This window comes from Ochotona curzoniae, unplaced genomic scaffold (genome assembly GCF_017591425.1).
Source record: "Ochotona curzoniae isolate NIBS_2020 unplaced genomic scaffold, NIBS_Ocur_1.0 contig_2318, whole genome shotgun sequence".
Classification (NCBI taxonomy): domain Eukaryota; kingdom Metazoa; phylum Chordata; class Mammalia; order Lagomorpha; family Ochotonidae; genus Ochotona; species Ochotona curzoniae.
This window is the reverse complement of record NW_024465419.1, coordinates 10,827,095-10,849,755: the sequence shown is the minus strand read 5'-3', so window position 1 is coordinate 10,849,755 and position 22,661 is coordinate 10,827,095. Positions and strand designations below refer to the sequence as shown.

Here is a 22,661-nt window from a genome sequence, read left to right as displayed (position 1 = left end):
CAACTCAGCATCATTTTTATATTTATTTATATTTATTTATTTTAGTATCATTTTAGTGGTTGAATTATCTCTTAGCAAAAAACAAAAAAAAAAAAAAGAGAGAGCAGAGAAAAAAATTAAATTAACCATAAGAAACAAGGCTTTAGGTCCTGCATGTATAAATGGAATAATAATCCTCATGTTCTAGACCCACTGAGAATCTGTATCTACCACTTAGTTCAGAGCTTGGCACAGTGTGTTCAAGCCATTATTACTTCATCTTGAATTCAGAAATACTCTCTCCCATTCTCCCATTTGCATAGCAAATCCTGGATGAGCAATCTATGACCATACTTCATTTATGTTTAAGCAAGTATTAAGTATTTAATGCTGTGATCAATCTCTTTTAAAAAAAAAAAAAGGTCATGAAACTTCATACATTTGCAATTAGCACAATAATTGTACTGGGGTACAACGATGTAAGGCACTGGGGAACTTTTCCTTGTTATAACCACTCTACATTTTGTTTCCCTAGGTACCATATCACTATGCCAGCAAACGGCTCCTGATTTCCAGGCTAGTGAAGGTCACTGTGGTAACCAGCAGCACGGCCGTCTGTTTTCTTCCGTATCTTTCATCTTTGCAACTCAGATGGATGCATGTTTTGCTTATATTATGCTTGATCTACGAAACATCCCTGCAGGCATTTTGTCATCTACTTTACGGGTAAAGGACTAAGGCACATTTGGACAGTGACTTTGCAAAGGTAATGTGATAAAGCAAGCTTGAGAGGGCCATTGTAAAGATTATGGCAACTGATGGGCACATAGGTGATGTTCAATAAGTATTAACTCTCTCTTTTCTCCCAACTGTTCAGTTAATTTTTGCTGCTTGTGAAAATAAAAATATAGGACCTGTGGTTATTTGGGAATATACTTTGCATTTGTCAAAACCCTATGTTTCGTAAGTTTCACAACTTTTTGAGTTTGCTTTATATGTGTTAATTTTTAAATTTATATAATCTGGACAAATTTCACACAATTCATGACACAGACTTAGGTGCATAATGGTACTTACTGCCCTGCCCTCCCTGCTCTTCACATTCTCTATCCACCCTTCTCTTACTTCACCGCTTAATTTTTTTTTTACAGTGACACTTCTCAAACACAGGATTAACACTCCATTAGGTGAAAAATTCAACTAATAGCAAGTATAAAAAAAAAACTTCCCTACTGTTCATCAAGAGTACAGACGAAGGCTGTAAACAATATTCAAATCTCAACGTATCAGTCTCACTCCTATAGATCAGTTCACATCTTTTGTGCTTTGTATATTAGTCACCAAGGATCAGAGAAACAGAGAAAGCATATGTCATTTGCCTTTTGGGATATTGGCTTATTTTACTAAACATAATGGCTAGCGACTGTCTTTTAAAAAAGTTTTTACAATATATTGTGAGATACCAGGAAGATAACCAGTTTAAAAATTTCTCTTTCAAACTTGTTTGTGACCAAAAGTGACATTCAAATGACTTCACCTAAGATTATTCAACTACAAAAAATGAATTCACACGTATACTTCCTGTTTTCTCTGGTTTCTCTTCAGACCATATAAATCTTTCGCCTTTTACTAAAAAAAAAAAAGGGGGGGGGGAGATCATTTCATTATATAGCACTGTGTAAAATATTTCTTTGTTCTAATATGCTGCCTGAAACAAGTGAATGTGAATTTGCTCAATGTATCTATGGTGATCAGAGAAACACAGGTCTCTATATTTTTCACTCACATTCATCAAAGGAGTAATACAGACTATTTCAAATACATTCCTTTTTAAAAATGCCATTATTGCAGGAGAAAAGAGACACATTCTACTTGCTCTGGAGATGTCATTGTCCTTGGTTTTCAATTCATGAGGCTCTTCTGGGAAAGCCTGGAAATGTGATGTTTGAACTATACTAAAAGCAGAGGAATTTCTTAAAACTTCTGTCATCGGGCTAAATTGTAAACAGTAGACAACTGGATCTCTTTGTTTCCTCTGGACTGAGTTCTACATTTTAAGTAGTTTACATTTCAGTGAATTATGTTGCTTTCAATAACCATTTCATGTTTTTACCAGCCATTTGTTCAGAAATAGTATAAATCTTGCTGTATCTAGCATTACTTAGGTTGAAGACACAGAGCAAAGAAGATGGGACAAGATGAAGATCGCTCCATTTCCCTGTCCAAGGAGTGTTCTTTCTAAGTCTGTGTAATCTGTAAATGTCTATTAAGTAGCATGAAGAAAGAACTGGCTTTACATGACCCCTACATAAGGTCATGATTCTATCTACACTGTGCTGGAATCCTGTGAGTTTGGCTCATTAGAAAGAGCTAATATTCTTTTATTATATAGGCTTCTCTGCATGGGAACAGCTCTGAACAAGCTGAGCTGTGCTGTGTATACAGACATGAGAGCTAAGAATCATAACCGAGGGACTGGAGTTGTGGAGTAGTTCATAAAATCACCACCTGCACTATGGGCATCCCATATGGTTTGCTCATGTCCTGGCTGCATCACTTCCATTCCAGCTCCCTACTATTGGCCCAGAAAAAGCTGACCCAACAGTCTGGGCCTCTGTCACACTTGTGGGAGACTTGGATGAAGCTCCTGGCTTCAGCCTGACACAGCACTGGCCACTGTGACCAACTGGAGAATGAACCAACACAAGGAACAGCTATCTCTGCCTCTACTCTCTCTGCCACTTTTTCAGGTAAAATAAATGTTAATTTAAAAAGTATTAAATCTGAACATCTGAGATTATATCCACTGGAACAAGCAAACCCATTATTTTGGCACAATTAACAACTAATAATAATTATTGTGTTACTGTCAGCTTAATGGGGGTCAGGTGCTGTCTAAATTAATTCAAATCATCTTGACAACCATTCAGAGTAAACTGTACTCCCTACCCCCTGTCACGAAGAGGATTCTCAGATTTTAAAAGCTGAATAATTTGTTCAAGGTAATACAGCTACTTGGTACCTAGTAAATTTTGAAGCTGAGATATTCTAACACAAAATGTGCACTTACTCTACCATCCATGATGCCTCTCATTTACTTTCAGACCTGAATTAGGATTTAAGAGAGGTGGATTTACAATGAAATTGGAGTCACATCTGTTCAATGAAGACTGTTTCATATGAGCAGGATGTTAGAAGATTACAAGTGTGCATTCTAATCACAGTCCACTTTTTTCTATAATTTTTAGTCTGTTGTTTCTCACACACAACAGGATTTCTCTGTGCCTAGGGTTTGCTTTTGAGAATGTTCACAGGAGGGAGAGCTCTAAGAATAGACTAAAGCAACTCATTATATTCCAGGATGATTTTTTTCCTTTTTTTTTCCAGGACAATTTTTAAAACCCAGTTAACCATAAAGGTCAATTCAGCTGTTCACAGCATATTTTTGTTATTTCTTTGCAGATCTCTGAGGCAAGATTACTGAAACATAATTCATTGGAAGCTGGGTGAACCACAAGTTTTGCAAAATGCAAGATTAGCATGATGCAGAGAAATGTGTAGGCGAAGGACACGGCATCTCTGGAAATCCCATCACTTCCTCTTGAATATGTCCAGCATACAGAGGCAGAAATTGCTTCCTTTACCACAGGGCAAACAAAATTCTCTTAGTAACCCTAAGACTAATATTCTCCAAGCTCTGTATGGTTGCAAACTCTACTCTACTGTGTGTGTGTGTGTGTGTGTGTGTGTGTGTGTGTGTGTACGCGTGCCTTCTATTCACAATGTTACTTTACAAGTTAGGGAACAAAGACCTATTATAACAAACACATGCTTAAAATTGTCAATGATCGTAGCTCCATATCCTAGTGTTCATCCAATAACAATCACAAATCGACCCTCATCTCTCAAATGACTCAGACTCTTCAATCACATATTGCTTGAGACTTAAGTAAATATTCTCAAACTATAAACTTTCTTGAGCTGCAATTTTTTTTCTTTTTAATCCTACTTTTTTTCTTATCTTACTTTCCAAGGCTTAGCTCAAATGTCTCTGTGCAAATGCATTGTTGCTGGATCATAAGAGCCTCGATATCCTGACCAATTATTTGCCTTACAAAAAGGACTGTCAAACACATAAACAAATAAGAGAGTTCAGATGAGCTGAGTCATGTAAAATTGTGACAATATTGTTTTAATGAGGTGGCCCAGGTTTACCAGATAACAACACCTTAGATTAGAATATATACCATTCTTGAGTGAGAGAGATGAAATCTACTAGGGCATTAAAGACATGATTATTGGTTCTTGTCATGCCTCCATTTCTCCAGGATAAATTATAATAAGTTCTTAAGCCTCAATGTCCTTTATTGTTCCATTTCTAGGTTCTCTACTCTACTAGATTATGTACTCTGGAGTACAGTCTGTATGCATTACACTTGCCCTGTAAGACTCAAACTTAGTTCACTTCAACTCATTCAGTCCTAGGACTAGGGCTGCAGATACTAGCAGCCACAAAACCAGTTAGACTCCCAAACAGGGCCTGAGGAAAGGACCACCCATATCACACGGTTCTAGGGTCACAACAATTCATGCCACAAGCTCAGCATCATTCCAGCTTGCCAATAGGACAGGGACAGCCACCTTTGTGATCTTCAGCCCCCAAGCATGTGATAGTCTTGGCTATCACATTCACCAGGGGCCAAAGGTATACATATAAAGAAACCATTATTCATCTCAAAGACACATTTTTATTCATATGAACTATAGCCTATTAGACAACTATGTCACAGACACAGTTGACATTAATTAAGACAAAAGGAATACCTCAGAGACCACACTCCGGGGAATACCTAGATCTACAACCAAAGCAACAATCCAAGCAATGCCCTTCATTCCAGATAATAAGCCATGAACTATTTTCCAATGTAAAATACTCCATAAAGAAGGGGTAAGTGTGCCAGCTGGGCAGACGTCAATGTAGGGACACAGGAGACAGGAAGAAACAAGGCAGCATAAAGCCTCCAAAAGAACACAATATTCCTCCAATCACAGTTCTAGATCATAAACAGAAGGGTCTGCATGAAATGACAGATCCAGAACTCAAAATAACAACTGTTAGGAAACTCATTGAAATGCAAGACAATATAGAAAGGCATTTCAAAGAAATGAGCAATTCAATGAGTGACATGTACACAAGTATTACTGAAGAGAGAGACCTTAGAAGAACCAAATAGAAATTTTGGAGATGCAATCTTCAGTCAGTGGAAAAAAAATATAATTGAGAGCTTTAAAGGCAGAGTCAATCAAATGGTAGAAAGAATTTCTAATCTCAAGGACAAGAATTTTTAATAACCTAATTGGACAAAAATAAAGAGAAGAGAAAAAAATGAAGACAGTCTACATGAAATGTAGGGCACCATTTAATGATCAACTATCTTATCACAGGTACTCTTCAAGAAGAAGAAAAGGAAAAAGGTGTTAAGAGCCTGTTAAATGAAATGCTAGTGGAAAATTCCTCAGGTCTTAAAGAGACATGGACATCCAGATACAAGGAGCTTAGAGAATCCAACATAGACACAACCAGTAAAGGTCTTCTCCAAGGCATACTGTTATGAAATTGTCAAAGGTTAAAGACAAGGAGAGGATACTGAAGAGTGTTAGAAAGCTGACAATTTACTTATAAAGGAAAATGAATTAGATTAACATTAGACTTCTCATTGCAAATCCTACAAGTCCAGAAGGCAGTGGGATAATTTATTCAAGGTCTTAAAGGGGGCAAGGAACCTTCCAACCAACAAGAAGATTATAACCAGAGAAACTATCTTTTAAAAGTGAAAAATAAATAAAATATTTCTCATTCTTTTGAAAGATGTCCTATATTAGAAATAAGCATGGAAAGATGTCTCCACCAAATTCACTAACGCAGCAGGTACAATCATTATTCAATCAACAAATTGACAGATCCAAATTCTTATCAACGAATACTAACCTTAAAGGCAAATGGATTAAATTTACCAACCAAAAGATTCAGGTAGGTTGAATGTGAAAAAGAATGACCCACAATATGCTGCTTATAAGAAACTCACTTCACCGCACAGGTATACACAGATTGAAAGTGAAAACTTAGAAAAATATATGCAAGCCTATTTGAAAACAAAGCAAAAGAAAGCAGGCTCAGCTATCTTGATATCAGATAAGAGGGACTCTAAACCAAAAACTGAAAAAACAGATAAAGAATGATATTATATTTTGATAAAAGTTTCAATTCAGCAAAAGGCATAACAATCATAAATATTTATGTACCCAACACAAGACTACTCAGACAGAACAGATACTATTACACATGTAGAGTCTGTTATAACACAATACCAAAGAGGATTTCAACATTCCACTTTCACCAATGGACATATCATCCAGGAAATCAATAACTATATTGTGGATGAAACATACTACAGAGAAAATGGACTTAACAGACACTTATTTTGTATTTTATTAAAAAGCAAAGAATACACATGTCTTCAACACCAGGAACATTTTTTAGGGCAGGCATTTTAGGCTGCAAATCAAGTCTTGGCAAATTTTTAAAAACTTGAAATCATATCATGTATCTTCTCAGACCATAAAGGAATAAAACTAGAAATCAACAACAACTATACAAGATTCATAAATACTTGGAAATTAAACATGTTACCTTTTAATAAAAAAAAGTTAAAGAATAAATTAAAAAGAAAATAAGAAATTCTTGAAAAAAATGAAAACAAAATCACAACATATTAAAATCTGTGGGATACAACAAAAGTAGTATTAAGAGGGAAGTTTATAGCATTAAGTGCTTACATTAAAAAAGAGAAATGCCTAAATTAAAGATCGAATGATGCATCTTAAAGACTTAGAAAAACAGGAACAAACCAAATCCCAAACCAGCAGCAGATGGGAAATAGCAAGGATCAGAGCAGAAAAGAAAATGAAACTAAAAATACAAAAGATCAATAAAACAGTTAGCTTTTTGAGAAGATAAATACATGGATAAATCTAACCAGTGTAACAAAGACAAAATGAGAAAAATTCAAATAAATGAAATTACAGATGAAACAGCAGACTTTACAACCATCACCACTGAAATAAAAAGGATTGTAAGAAACTATTATGAAGAGCTATTTGCTAATAAACTGGATAAAAGAAATGGATAAAATCCTGGATTCATATAACCCACCCAGAATCAATCAAGAAGGCACAGACAATCTAAACAGGCTCATAACAAGCAATGAGATGGAAGCAGTAATCAAAACATTTGGCACTTCGTGGCTTGCTATTGAATTCTTCAAAACAGTCAAAGTGGAAGTGATTAAGAACTTTCAAACTATTCCAAAATATCAAATAGGATGGAACTTTGCCAAAATCTTCTATGAAGCCAGCATTATGTTGATTTTAAAAGCAAAGATAAGGCATGTTAAGGAAACTACAAATCTATACCCCTAGTGAATTTAGGTAGAGATTCTCAACAAAATACTAGCAATCAAATTTAAAATCATACAAAAAAGCATATATAATGATTAAGAGGGATTTATCACAGAAATGCAAGAATGGATCGACGTTCACCGATCAATAAATGCAGTAAATCACATCAAAAGAATGAAAAATAAAACACATGATCATCTCAACAGCTGCAGAGAAAAATAAAATTAAAACTGGAAACTCTTCCTGATAAAACCTACCACAAATTATGTATAGAAGGAAACATTACTCAAAATTCAAAAGGCTATAGGTCATAAACCAACAGCCAGTACTTAATACTGAATGCTGAAAAGCTGGACAATTTTTCCCTCAGATTTGGAATAAGACAAGGATGTCAACTTTTACCACTCTTATTCATTGTAGTACTAGAAGTTGCAACAAAAGCAATTAAGGAGGAAAAAGAAATAAAAGCTATCAAAATTAGCAAGGAGGAAGTCCAATTATCTATGCATACAAATGACATGCTGTTGTACATGAAAAAAACAGACATTCCACATAAAAAGCTGTTAGAATTTATATATCAACTCAATAAATTTGCAGGTTACAAAATAAACATATAAAAATCACTTTTTACATACTAATGATAAGCTCAGAGAATGAGAAAACAAGAAAGAAATACTATTTATAATAGCTAAAACATCTAATAATTAGGAATAAATTTATTAAAGTGAAAGATTTCTGTAACAAAAATTATCGAACATCCATGAAATAAATCACCAAAGACACCCAAACCCAACTGGGAAACATTCCTTGTCTATGGACCAGAAAATCAGTTAACATGTGCATACTACCTAGAGCAATCCTTATTTTGGTAAAAATCAATGCAATCCTTACAAAATTTCAATGACATTCTCTACAGAATTAGCAAAAAAAAAAAAAAAATCCTAAAATTCTGTGGTATCACGATAGACACCAAATAGCCAAAATAATCCTGTACAAGAAAAATTGATCTGGAGTCATTATCATATTGGCTTCGAAGCATATGACCAAGACTCCATACTTAAAACCGAATTGTATTGATATAAAGGCTGATACTTGGATCAATGGAACATAATTGAAAGGCCAGAAATTAGTGCATATAAATACAGACAAATGATTTTTGACAAAAGTGCCCAGATCATACATTAGAGTAATGTATGCTTCAAAATATGGTGCTGGAAAACTGGATGTAAATATGTGGAAGAATGAAATTAGATCAACTCCTCTCACAGTATACAAAAACTAAACTCAAGATGGACCAAAGACTTAAATTTATGACCTGAAACTTCGAAGTTGGTGGAAGAAATTTATGATCTGAAACTTTGAAGTAATGGAAACACTCCAACACACAGGTGTGCGGGATGATTTCTTGGGTAAGACCCCCCAAAACACATGCAAAAACACAAAGCAAGCAACTGGAATTATACAGAATTCAGAAGCTTTTCAATAACAAAGAAAATGATCAACAAAGAGGCATCCAAAAGAACAGGAAAAATATTTGCAAATCATAACACCAACAAAGAAATAATATCCCAAATTTATCTGCAACATAATAGAAAAACTCAACAAAAGTAAACCAACTAATTCAGTTGAGAAATGGACAAAGCACTTGAAAAGACAGTTCCCCTTCCCCCTAAATATGAATGTCCAGCAATTATATGAATAAAAGCTCAACAGCAGTAGCCATCAGGGAAATGAAAATCAAAATGACAATAAGATATTACCTCACAACAATCTGAACTGCTAAAATCTGAAACACAGAAAATATTCAATGCTGAAGAGGTTGTGGATAAATAGAAACACTCATACACTCTCAGTGGGATAGTACACGCGTGCAGCTACTGTGGAAAACAATATGGAGATTTCTTTAAAAAAAAAACCTAGAAATAGTTTTTCACATGACCAGATACTAGAATATTCCCACTACTGGTATGTACCCAAAACACATGAACACAATGAATAAAACAGGAATCTGCGCCACCGCATTTACAACAGCATTATTCACAATATCTAACGTTTAGAAGCAGCCAAAGTGTCCAGCATCTAAAGAAATATGACATATATTTGGAAGCACTTAAGAGAACCAGGTGGAGGCAGACTGCTGGGATTTCAATTTTCAAAAATTTGTGTGACGTGTTGGGCAGAGATGTTAGCTTTTCTCTGCTTCAGTTTCCTCTTTTTGTAATATGGACAGAACAAAAGTTAGCTACCAATAGGGGATACTGTTAGGAATAATAGAGTTGGATGCATATGGTAGAGCAGCACCTGAGGAATGTTAGCTACTGACAATCTTACTACACCCTGTGGCTCCTGCTATATGTAGCTTTGGATTTCCTAAGCACCTGGTCCATTTCCTTTCCTCAGTTAAATAGGACTGAATGTTGTGGGGCTTTCTCAAGGGAGAAATGATCAACAATTTTGAGATGCAGACCATCTTACCCACTAAGAGGAAGTGAGTAAATAAAGTTGTAGGAAGTGTGAACATTTTGAGAACTTTTTCTTGATTACTCAAGTAACTCACCCACTGCACAAAAATCTAAGATTATGTCAGTGGACATCCCCTATAATTCTGTAACCACTTCCTCACCTCAAGACTGCGAGCGTCAGCAATCTTCTCCATACTTTTAATACGCACAAAACTAAAAATATTTTACTTCACTGGGAATTATTCTGTGCTCCTCTTTTGCTTCCAGAATTTCTGCTTATCGTTATATATATATTATTATTATATATTATATATATAAGTTCAAATGTTACCTTAGTAAAATTGCCACAAGATAGCCAAGCCCCTAAGATGTCTACTTTCCCCAGAGGCCAAAAATGATTTGTATATACCACATTGAGACAACTTAGAGCAATTTCATTTCAATGTTTGAATGAATGTCTCTCCCACTTCATGGAATTCCAGGGCTATTGTGTCTTCTTCCTTGGTAGAAGGCATTTGGTATGTAAAGATAAAATCCATGCACAACAAGTTTGCTGAACGAGGGAGCATACAGAAATATTTTTCTACTAGCTAGACTTCCAAGCTGTATCATCATCACAGCATATTTGTATTTAAAATTCTTCAGAAAGATGTTTATTTTGTAATAGATTGATTTTTTCTGTTTGAAAGTTGGAGTTAAGGACAGAAAAAAGGAAAAAAGAGTAGGGGAGGGGTGGGAAGGAGCTAGAGTATCTTCTGAGTCTCCCAGAAGTTTGGCAGGGGTTTAAACACTCGGGTCAACCTTCACACTTTTTCCAGGTCATTAGTAGGAAGCTGGGTCAGAAGCAGAAGAGCTAGGATTCAAATGAGCACTCATCTGGTCATCAGGGATGCTGGCACCCATGGGACAGCTTGCCACCACTGCACAGGGCCTGCCTGGAAAGCTACTTCTCATACCACCCATATTTCAACAACCAAATGATCCTGTCTTCTCTGAGTTTTGTCATCTGTGTGATCCTGTTAACTCTATGTTTCATCATTTCTCTAGGCCTGAAAATTCAAAACTCTAATTTTACTGAAAGAATAAAGCTGGGAGAATTCTGAAATGGATGGTAGTTTAATCTTCAGGTGCCAAGTAAACACTTTGAAGCACAAAAGTCTGGTTATAGGTTCTGTCTACTAGCACTAGAACATTCCAGGAAATGACATTTCAAATAAACAGTTTCAAGTCCAGTAAACCACATATACAAAAAAGTATTCAATAACACTTCACAGCAAATAGCCTTCTGTTGACAGTTACTCAGGAATGACTGATTATATTTACAAAGCACAAATATCTCTTCTATTACAGTAATTGAATCTAATTTAAGGTGATGATTTGAGCATGAGAGTGAATCAATAAGAGTGGTGAAAGAGGACAAAGGGGAAGATACTAGAAAGATGAATCCCACAAAAAAGACAACTGACTAACAGAAAACCCCACTAGACCAACACTTAAAACTCACAGGCTCCCCTGAGGGACTTTGATATGCACACTGCATGTTGCATCATTCAAGGAATAGCATCCAAAAGGAGTCTCATTTTCCTTGGAAAAATAGGTTGTCACAATGCTTTCCTATTCTATTTAACAGTCTGGACTTAAGGTGATTTAGTAATGTAATTCTGAGTCCATTTCTTGCACTTAATCCCAAGATTCTATTTCTTATTCTAGCATCTCAGAAGTGTTCGCCCAGTTATTTAACATGTCAACTGTTGGTACTAGTTTTCCATCTTAAAACACACAGGCTATCTACAAAACAGATCTATCCACAATCAACTATGAAATTAAGAGTAAGGCTCAATGGGTGTGTTCACAGAAAATGTGGTACAGAGTAAACATTAGCCATTCAATATTAGCAGAACATGGGCACTGGAAGTGACTTCAAGAAATTTAAGAGTTTGGAAAAACAGTATGAAAATGAAAACATGAAACTGTCTCTTACTATAGCAGTTGACCAGAATATTAAACCAAGAGGGAAAATAATCACTAATAGGGGTGGCATTAAGACACACAGGTACACACAACACAACAACAAAAAACCAGCAAAATCATCAACCTCTCACAGAAAAAATATTGTGTCACAAATATCAAAGTCATGTATGTTATGTGAATAGTTCCTCTGATTTTCCAAGCAACTTCTTGGGATAGAATCTAATACCCTTATTGGACAGATAAGAAAACTGAGGCAAAGAAGAGCAGAGTAACTTACCTGATACCACCAAGCTACAAAATTACAGGGTTGAGATTGGAACTCAGGCATTTGACTCTGGAAGGTTGTGTCTTGTCATAATTATGCTGCCTCTTAACACTAATTCAAAGTTGTTTTGCTGTTCAGAGTTATACTCATATATTCATTTGTGAACAGAAATCTTTGGGAGATTTAAGTCCTGAATTAAAAAGACTGACTGCTATCAAAAGCAACTGAAGCTCATGTAATTTCAGACCTGGAAAGACGCTCAACTCACCCTTGGCTGGTGTTTGACATTTACCCAGACAATTGAATTCAACTCAATGAACAGTGATTTAAGGTCCCACACTGAGTGACAAAGAAGAGTGCCTCAAAGCCTAGAGACACACTTTATTTCAGGGTAAAGCGAATGAGGTACTCTATGTGCTTACACTTGCCTAGAGATGACAAAGCTGACATACAGAGTCCAAATGATCGGCCTGCAGCCAAAAATGGAGCTTGCAGCACCGTGACCCCAAACAGCATTCCCATGGGCCTGATCTCTGCTTTTACTTCATCATTCTGCTTCTCAGCAAGCTGCTTGAACGCACTGAAGCAAAACTGATTTCCAAAGTAATCTGTTTCTGTACACAGAAGAAACATGCTTGTCTTTTGCCTACCTTATTCCAGAATCCAATACATTTAGGAATGATGTGACAAATGGAAGGAAGAGATGGCCCACGGCCACTTTTAAGGCAAGTTGAAGAGAAAGAATTGAAATATAGTCGCCCAGATTTTTTGTGAAATAGTTATTTTTTGACTGCCTAGTTGAATAATTTTTCTCTCAAACCTTACCCAACATTAAAAGTAGACATTGAAACTGCATCTGCGTTGAGGACTGTGTGCACAGGTATATGAGAAGGTTACGGCTCTGCCATGAAGACGTGCTTTAACATCTGTGTTAAGTTCTTACAAAGTACTCTATACAAACCAAAGAGTCTTCGTTTTGGGTTAGGTGAAGCTGCCATCTGTGGTGGTGGTTTCCCATATGGTGCCAATTGAGTTTTGGCTGCTACATTTCATATTGAACTCCTTCTAATACGACTGGGAAAGAATGGCAAACAGCCTAAGTACTTAGGTCCCTGTTATCCCATGAGGGAGACCTGGAAGAAGCTTCTAGCTTCTGGCTCTTTGCATCAGATTGGTCCCAGCTCTGGCCATTGCAGACATTTGGGGAGTGAACCAGCAGATGGAAGATTTTCTTTTTAAAGATTTATTTATTTTTATTGCAAAGCCAGATATGCAGAGAGGAGGAGACATGGAGAGGAAGATCTTCTGTCACATGGTTCACTCCCCAAGCAATGCAATGGCTGGAGCTGAGCCAATCTGAAGCCAGGAGCTTCTTCTGGATCTCCCAGGTGGGTGCAGGGTCTCAAGGCTTTGGGTCATCCTTGACTGCTTTCCCGGGTCACAAGCAGAGAGCTGGATGGGAAGTGGAGCTCCTGGGATTAGAACTTGTGCGCGTATGGGATCCTGGTGCGTTCAAGGCGAGGACTTTAGCCACTAGGCTACTGCACAGGGCCCAGATCTCTCTCTCTCTCTCTTTTCATTTTAACTCTGCCTTTCAAATAAATAAACAAATCTTAAAAAAAGAGAAAAACTAAGAAGGTGCTCAGTGCATTGTCATTTATTAAAATGATGATTAAAGTGTAGTTATATACAACCTAAGGTTTCCAGTGATTTTATTTTCTTAAAATAAAAAGAGAGAGAGAGAGAGAGAGAGATCATATACTAAGGTTACCTAGAAAACTTCCTTCATGTATTTTAGTGGTTCTCAGACTGGTATAATGCCTTCTCTCTCACCCTAAGAGTGCAGTGCTGATGTCTGGGACATATTTGTTACAACTTGGGGGGTTCTGGGGAGACAGTGTCAGTGGAAGGCAGGGATGCCTCCTTTCATCCATGCAGCAGATCTCACAAAGAATTATCTGATCCAAACATCAGTGTGCCAATGTTAGGGAACAGGGGCACTACTTAAGAGTAAAAATAAGAATGAACATCTTTTCATTTATCCACTTTAAAGCACAAACCAGATTTACAACAGAAAAATTTGCCTCAAACAAGATAATTTTCACAATCTGTTGCTAATAAGTTGGACAATTATTTAATGAGTTGTTTACAGGATTAGAAGAATGGGAGGACAAGCATGATTTTAAACACTTAAGTACTTAGGCAATGGAACGTTCAGATCTGATTCCATGAAACTGAGGCTATTTCACAACATGGTACAAGATGGTCTGTTGATATGTTTCATACCATGACTGGCCAAATTCAGCTATGATCATCTCAATTCAATGACTATTTTGTTACTTTTAGTCAAACTTAAAATTCAATTTTTTTTTAACATTATGGGAAGAAAATGTATGTTTTTTTCTTTGTAAATATAGTCATGAAAATAAGCTGTTTTATTATTAGCCAGTCATTTGAATGCTTGCCCATTTTCTGTAAGCCTAGTTTTACTTGTCATGGATCACGTTACTTTTCTATCATGGAAAAACCACTGACCTTTAGCAACTGCTCTAGTGGCCTGATAGTGTCTTAAGACAAAGGAGAAGGAAGCAGGGGGATGCTGGGTTTTGTTTGTTTGTTTGTTTTTGTCTTGATCTTGAGTCCTTACGTAGTCACTGGCTAATGTGACTACATGTGTTTCAAACTTATTTGCTTTTTCATTCTTCCCAGTAGCTGATAATATTTAAAACTTAGGATATCTGGAGTAGATTTGAGTAAAAGTTTCTTTCTTTAAGGGAAATTTAGTTCTTTCCTGCAAATGTACTGGCGACCAATTATATACAAACCCCTGAAAAAACCTTTGGACATACCACAGTAAGTAATCTGGTAAGTATTTTGTGTATTAACTTCAACTCATCGCTGCTGGGATTCTTACACCTTGATTAATTATTTTCTAAATATTTACCAAGATCTTTTATAAGTGAGAGTGCTTCCCACGATATGAAGGCTCCGCCACCATCATCTATGGCACCCTGCCCAACATCCCAGCTGTCCAGATGTCCGCTGACCAGTACAACCTAGAACAATAAAAAATAAAACTAAGCAAAAACATCAAAGAAGGATCAAGTGCATTACACATACAAAAATCAAAATTTTATATTTTCCGTTTTTCATCTTTCAATATATGTGTCATTTCTAATGAGGAATTTGGTGCACATAAAGGGTCCCAGGCCATACATGTGTATAATCTGTACTGATCAAATAAGGATAATAAATGTTTTCCCTTTGTTATTGTCCTATGATTGGAGTCTTGGCATTTCTCTCTTTTATTTTACTACTAAAAGACTACTACTATAAAGACAGTTTATAATTAAAAAAAACTATTATTTGTCTTAAAACTTAAATTATGTAAAAATATGGTCCAAAACATATTCTCAACTGATTCAAATTCTAGAACACACATAAGAAACATGCATTGGATTAAGTTTAATTGAAAACTGAGAATAATTATTTATACATGATTTTGTTTTGTAAATTGTAAATTATTCTGTTGCTCAGTAAATAAATATCTTGACTTAAAAACTAGATGTAATTGAACAAAATAAACTTTAAAAAGATATCTCAATTTATATTAGTGCTAAATAAACCTAGAGATTATAAATTGTAAATCACCACAGGTTTGGTTTTTTTGAAGAATTCCAAGAAAGCATAAACATGTACATACTATATGAAAATATTTTAAGCAAGTCAAAAACTAGGTTAAAATGATGGGTTGGGCTAATGTGACAACAACATGAAAGAAAGGGTTTGATTCAAACATTATATAATCAATAAAAAAGATTAAATTAGATGAATAACAAACCTAAATAGTAGTATTTTAGAAGAAGAAAAACTTTGCCAATTTGGAGTTGGCAAAGCTTTTTCAAACTGACACAAAGTGCAAGGCAGAAGAGAAAAAAATTTTTCAGTTGGACTCCCTAAAAACTATGAATCGAAGGACCCTGCTAAGATTCTGAAAAGCAATCTATAGAAGTGGGGTATTATTTAGTATATATATATAATGGATATACATTGATGGTCTGTATTACATAAAGAATTCCTATTGGATAGTAACAAAACAACTCAACCAATTAAAATATGAGGAAAAGTCTTTAACAGAAATGTTATCCAGAAGTAACATTACTAACCATCATGTGAAGAGGTACTCAGGTTCATTATCACCAAGGAAAAATACCTTAACCACATTCCATACCCATTCAACACAATGAGTAAATGAAGATGACAGCAAATTTCAAACACTGGTAAGGAGGTGAAGCAACCCGGGACTTTCATACATTGCCAGTGTGCAGTAAACAGATAAAATACTTTCATTAAACCTTCTCGCCCATGAAATCTGAACACACATGCGCAGAACCATGCACACGAGGACTCAGTCTAGCTATGTATCTAAAGAAACATAAGTGGATCTGTGTGGGTGCATGTGTTTTAAGGGCTAAGTAGAAGCTGTCACATCAAAACTCATGTAGATGTTTAACTCTGATGTCTTAATGTTAATGGATTAAGTGTAGAGACTTGATAATTATGGTGTCTGAAAGATGGGTCAACTGAATGGTCTTAAGGTCAGGAGGAAAGAATGTACCCTTGGAGGGTGGTTCTCACAAGGGAGTTGATAATTTAAGTTCTTTCCAGCCGTTGTCTCTCTTTCCTGGCTCATCATGTTGTCATCTGAGTGCACCCACTTCATGATTATATGCCTTCACCACGTGTCGTATTAATGGAGCCACTTAGTCTTCAACTGTGAACCTCCAAACTATTAGCCGAAATGAACCCTTTCCTTTCCAAGGGTCTTCATCTGATATTTTAAAGTAATGAAAAATGGACATATATACTGTCCATTTACCAAAACTCATTTACCAGTATACCCAGTACACAATATTCATAATAGCTATAAACTCTACCAAAGGAAATAATATAAAGAAATTAGACTTTTTAAACCATAAAATGAAGAAATTTTTGTTGCATTTGTCAATGGAACATTGTACAGGGGTGAAGAATCAGCAAACACAATAAATGATAAGCTTGGAGGAAACTCATAAGCATAATGATGATAGAAACAAAAGCCCAATAGAAAAGCCCATCATGTATAATTCTACTTAAATGAGTGGGTCTTCAGAAATTTCATGACAAATGCATACTATGAATAAAATGCAGCATGCATTTAAAAGTCTTTTATACCAACACAAATTTATCTCTCGATTCCATTTCCCATGATCTTTTTCAAGTTCCTTGTACAAACTATTAAACCAGCAAAATGGGACAGCTAGTGACTGGAAGGGCACCAAGAAAAACTTCTGGGTGGTTGTTACGCTCTAATCTGGGTACCAGGCAGGTAGGTGTGCTCAGTCAATTAAAGTTCATCTTCCCATGTAGTTAGCACTGTGTCCTCTCTCTGAGAACGTTACACATCAATGAAAATTTTGAGGTGTAATTAACATGCAACAGATTGATAATCTGTTTACCAACTGATAATCTGATTGATTGATAATTCCCTTCCAGCTCAGCATATAGTTAGTAAATCAAAGCTTATAGGCTTATAGTCAGTAAAGCAAAGCAAACTTTTCTTGATGGCTAAAATTGCCCAATTATGCTTTGGGAAAGCATAATTTTTGGTCTAAAATATCAGGATGACCATTTTCACTGTCTGATTCAATGAGCAGCTGCAGGATCTCTTGACTTATACCCAGACCCAACCTAGTATGACTTCATCAGAGTCGCAAACAAGCCTGATGCCCCAGACTAACAAATGGCCATGTAAGCAACCCAAGTGGATTGTTTCTAAGAACCAAAACAACAACAAAGAATAAAGAAAAAGCATGTTGTAATAGCAGGAACTTATGATTTACAAAGTGGTGTAATCCCATGTGGGACAAAGAGCTCAACTAGTCAACATTCTCACTACTTTCAGAACCATTTTCCCAATAAAGTTCCTGTGGATTACAAGTGTCAAAATTGCTTTAATGAACATGTTTTTCTTATATAACACATATGAGTAATTAAATACCACAGCTATTATTTTAACCTTCCAACTCTCTTCAGAATAATTGATCTGAGATCTGATTCTATAACCACACTTTTAAAATGTTTTCTTAAATGCCACTATTTTTTTAAAAAAAATCCAGAATTATTACTTAAGAATAATTAAGTAGTTTACCAATGGCAAAGATGTTTTGGATGATATGAAACTAAATGATATAGGGTAAGGTATTTGGCATGATGCTCTGGACTAATAATTATCTAATGATTGGATTATGATAGCATTGTAATGCCTTTCCAATTCATAAAAGCATTGCGGTCCACAATGACACCCATGTTATAATTTTTAAAGATTTATTTATTTTTATTAGAAAGTCAGATATACACAGAGAGGAGGAGAGACAGAGAGGAAGATCTTCTGTCTGTTGATTCACTTCTGAAGTGATCACAATGGCTGGAAATGAGCCAATCCCAAGCCAGGAGGCAGGGGCCTCATCCCGGTCTCCCCTGCAGGTGCAGGGTCCCAAGGCTTACGGCAGTCCTCGACTGCCTTCCCAGGCCACAAACAGGGAGCTGGATGGGAAGTGGGGTTGGCGGGATTAGAACTGGCACCAATATGGGATCCTGGCACATGCAAGGCAAGAACTTCAGCCACTAGGCTACCGGGCCCATTCTCTAGTTGTAATTTTAATATCTACTGACTAATGATGAAAATATGGCTCTAATTTAATAACAGTTAAATTAAATTAAAATTTTCTAGCAGAAACAGATTATTGATACACTTAAAAAAGTAGAGTAGGAAGTTTTACTCCAGTATTCCTTAATGCATCCTCACTAAATATAATGCAAAATAACAAACTCATATGGATACTTAAAAATCTGCCTTACATTAGGGTTAATTATAAATGAACATTCATTTTATAAAATTTGTTCTTATTTAAGAAACTAAACAAAAACAGATGACCCACAGGTGTAGTAAACTCCAGCTTCATGAAAAATATTCATTTGATAAAAACAGAAGAAAATCTAAGTCCCTTTACTGCCTCTGTTGAGCATCATAAGGTTCTTAAGTAACACCATGACACAGACCAACGGAGGAACATGGCAACGAGCTCATCCATTGCCTCCTGCAGTGCTCCCTGACAGGAGCCAAACACTGACCAACTCCTTTTCTCCCAACCTCCTTTCCAGCAGTACCTCTTCTAAATACAGATGGAGTAAAAGCTAGTAAAAACAACAGAAACATCAATAGCAACCACGTAGAATGAGCAAGGAGGCAAAAATGCACTCTGAAATGTACGGGTTCTTATTTGTGAGAAGTGTACTAGCACTGAACCATAAAGGCCCCAGCCTTGAGAATGTGAAGAAACCCCACACAGCAATGCAGAGATGTACTGAGTGTGAGGGAGCTCAGTACAGGACTCATCGAGGAGTGGCCCACAACAGCCTGCCGACCAGATGTGGGTCTGTGAAGAGATGAGCAAAATGCAGAAGGAAGACAGCAGTCCCCAGGCAACGACACTTCTGCACCATTGGTCCTTAAAACCGAGTCCAAAAGGGTCAAAATGGGATCAACAAAAACAGCATGTCAGAACAGAAGAGAGAGAACCATCTGAGAGAATGACTTCTTAGGACAATAAGCTGATGCAAGGTAACTAGAGAACATTTTATCATTTTTGGCATCCATTTGTGATTCATTCAACATGTTTTTTTTTTTTTCCTAAGTTCCCATTACGTGCTAGAGATGTAGAAATGAACAAAACAAGCAAACATTCTGTTCTAATGAAACTTATGCTCCAATGCAGAAATTGGAAAACAAACACAATATAATCACGGTTTTAAGCTCTATAAAGTGAAGCAGAGAAAGACTATAGAGAGTGATGGTGACAGTGAAGGGATGGAGAATAAAGTGGTTTTAGGTAGAACTGTCACTGAGCAGTTGATGTCTGAGTAAAGACCTGAAAAGCAAGCGAGCCATGCAAAACTGGCAAAGAACATTCCAAGTAATGTGAATACAAATGCATGAGCTCTGGGTGACCACAAATGTGACGTTTTTCAAAACAGGTGAGAGATGATGTGCCTACAGCCAAGATAGCTGTAAGGCAGAGGGTGGCTGCAGAGGCTGGAGGAGCAAGCCAACATGTGTGGCCCCAGTGAGGAATTTGGATTTTACTCTCACGAGAAGCTGGGGAAACGATAGGATCAAACTCACATCTTTAAAAAGTAGGGAGAAGAGGGAAAGATGAAAGGAAAGCAGGCTGAGTCTCTGACACGATTTCATTAAAAATCATTTTGCAAGGAAGAAATTGGTCTGCTACCTCTTGAAGTTGGAGATAGCCACAGGAGAATGCTGCCCTTTGCCCTCAGCATAGAGAGGAAGATGGATAATCTATGAAACTACAGCTCTTTTGTAAGTCCATCAAAGAAACCATAACTCTGCCAGAGCATCTGAATTCCAAAGGATGATATGCACCTCCAAGGACAGAGGAGCTACATGAGATGTTTTTTGTTTTTTTGCTTTTTTTTTTTGTCAGTGAAACAAGCAGAGGCAATCACAAAAGCCATAATAAGGAAACTGAAATGTCACAAATTTTTGAGGGCAAATGTTGGCGGGGTATGAAAGTTTAGGATTCCCAGACTCCTTAGTGTGAAAAACACTAAGTGCTTACCTCTCAGATTTTTCTCACAGGTCTTAAGTGAGTGCTTCCCAGAAGGTCTGGGGGGCAGGGCAGAAGCTGAGACAGCCCACCTCAGTGGTACAGGAGTGCAGATCATGATTAGATGCTCTGGGAGCTAGGCTACAAACAGGCCCACTTCTAGCAACCCTTTTGTAGGAAGCACAGAGCAGTGACTGCAGGAAAAAGCATAGAAGACTGCACTTCTACCCACACTGTCCCCAGAAAGAACACCTGTGCATCAAGGGCAGAGCAGGACCCACTCACATCCCACTCCCGCACGAACACAATAGAGTTCCACTGCTACTGAGTGATACAAGATGAGAGCTTTGTTTCCACAGGAGAAGGAGAAGAAATGCTCAGAAGGCCCTAACTGTTGAACGCAAGCACACAGGGTCTGGCTAAGGTTCAAGAACAAGAGAGCCAAGGCACCACTCTATCCCCACTGTGAGGCTTACTAACAAGCAGGGTGGGACAGTTTACAAGCAAGGGAAAGGCATGAGTACAGACACAGTGACCTTCTCTGGTGCAGAGACAGCCTGCCGAAACGTGAGTGGAAAGTAAGGATGCTGGGACAACTGCTCCAGTAACTCAAATCCTATGCTAAAGAGAGGGGAGTCCTAACCTGTGAATCTGTGCCCACTCCTTCGCCCTGCCCAGATAAGGAAATAACAAAATCCAGTCTAACTGAAGGAGGAAGCCACAGATGGTTTCACTGAATTACTCTCATCTGAATAGCTTGACAGAAGAGGAGCCAATTTTGAGGAGATACTGGTAAATAATGTTTATCTTGGGCTGTATTGCTGTCTTAAATACAACGTCTGGCATCTAATAAAAACTACAAGATACAAAATGAACAAAAAGTTTAAAAGATCAATTGTTGCAAAATACAGAGTTAAATAGAACCTGACCTTGATATCATGCAAATGATTAAACTACCAGAAACTTTTAAAAACTGTGATTAGTACGTTAAAGTAACTAAAAGTAACATGGAGAATTTAAACAAAAATATTAGAACCGAAGTACCAATATGTTTCTAAATCTGTATTGTGGAATATGTGAAATTTCTTCACTTTATATAAATAAGTGATGAAAAAGTCAAATATAAATGATAAAACTGTAAAGTAAAATATAATTATGTATAAGCTAAATCATTAAATGTGGAAGGCAACTGTTCAAACTGTTGTAATAAAATAAAGCAAACTTTATATCTTCAGTGGCGATTAGAAGATTGTTCTCAAAATGTTATAAAAAGCATACAATGAGGGGATAATACATAAATTTAGCTTCAATAGAAGAAAATTTTTTTCTTCATTTGAAAGTTATACTATAAGAATAAAGGCTATAAACCAGGAGGACATGTTATGTGTTTATAAAATATAACCCAAAGGTGACTTATATTCAAAATAAATGAATAATTCATTCCAACTAAAGATAAAAATACAAGCAACCAAAAAGGTCAAATGAACAAAATTTGTAAGCAGGAATTTCACAGAAAACAAATAAATGCACATAAACTTTGGAAACATATCTTTATTTTCAAGGAAACATATATTCAATCATCAATAAGTACCCTTTTCACCTATATAAGTGTTTAAAATTTTTTTTCGAATCTAATAAAGTTTTGGCAGGGAAGGATTTCTTGGTAGGGGTGATAAATTATTAAACATGATTTAGTAAAATAGGCATGTCTTTGTACAGCTAAAAAATATGTATCCCCAAATCCAACAATTACATTTTAGGTGTAAATATTAGAGGACTTCTGGAGCTCAGTTCCAACAAACATGTACCAAACGGTCACATGAAAGCCATAAAAAGCTCTCAAATGGAAAATGCAAA

At 36.4% G+C, this 22,661-nt stretch overlaps 1 protein-coding gene across 2 annotated transcripts in view; it reads right to left on the bottom strand.

Annotated features, from left to right (window-relative positions):
- Positions 1–22,661, bottom strand: part of CPQ (carboxypeptidase Q) — a 453,907-nt gene that overhangs the window by 162,754 nt on the left and 268,492 nt on the right. For both annotated transcript variants that reach the window (XM_040972619.1, XM_040972620.1), the window contains exon 5: positions 15,080–15,191. In XM_040972619.1, the coding sequence (XP_040828553.1) occupies positions 15,080–15,191 (112 nt within the window). The remainder of the gene's footprint in view (positions 1–15,079; positions 15,192–22,661) is intronic.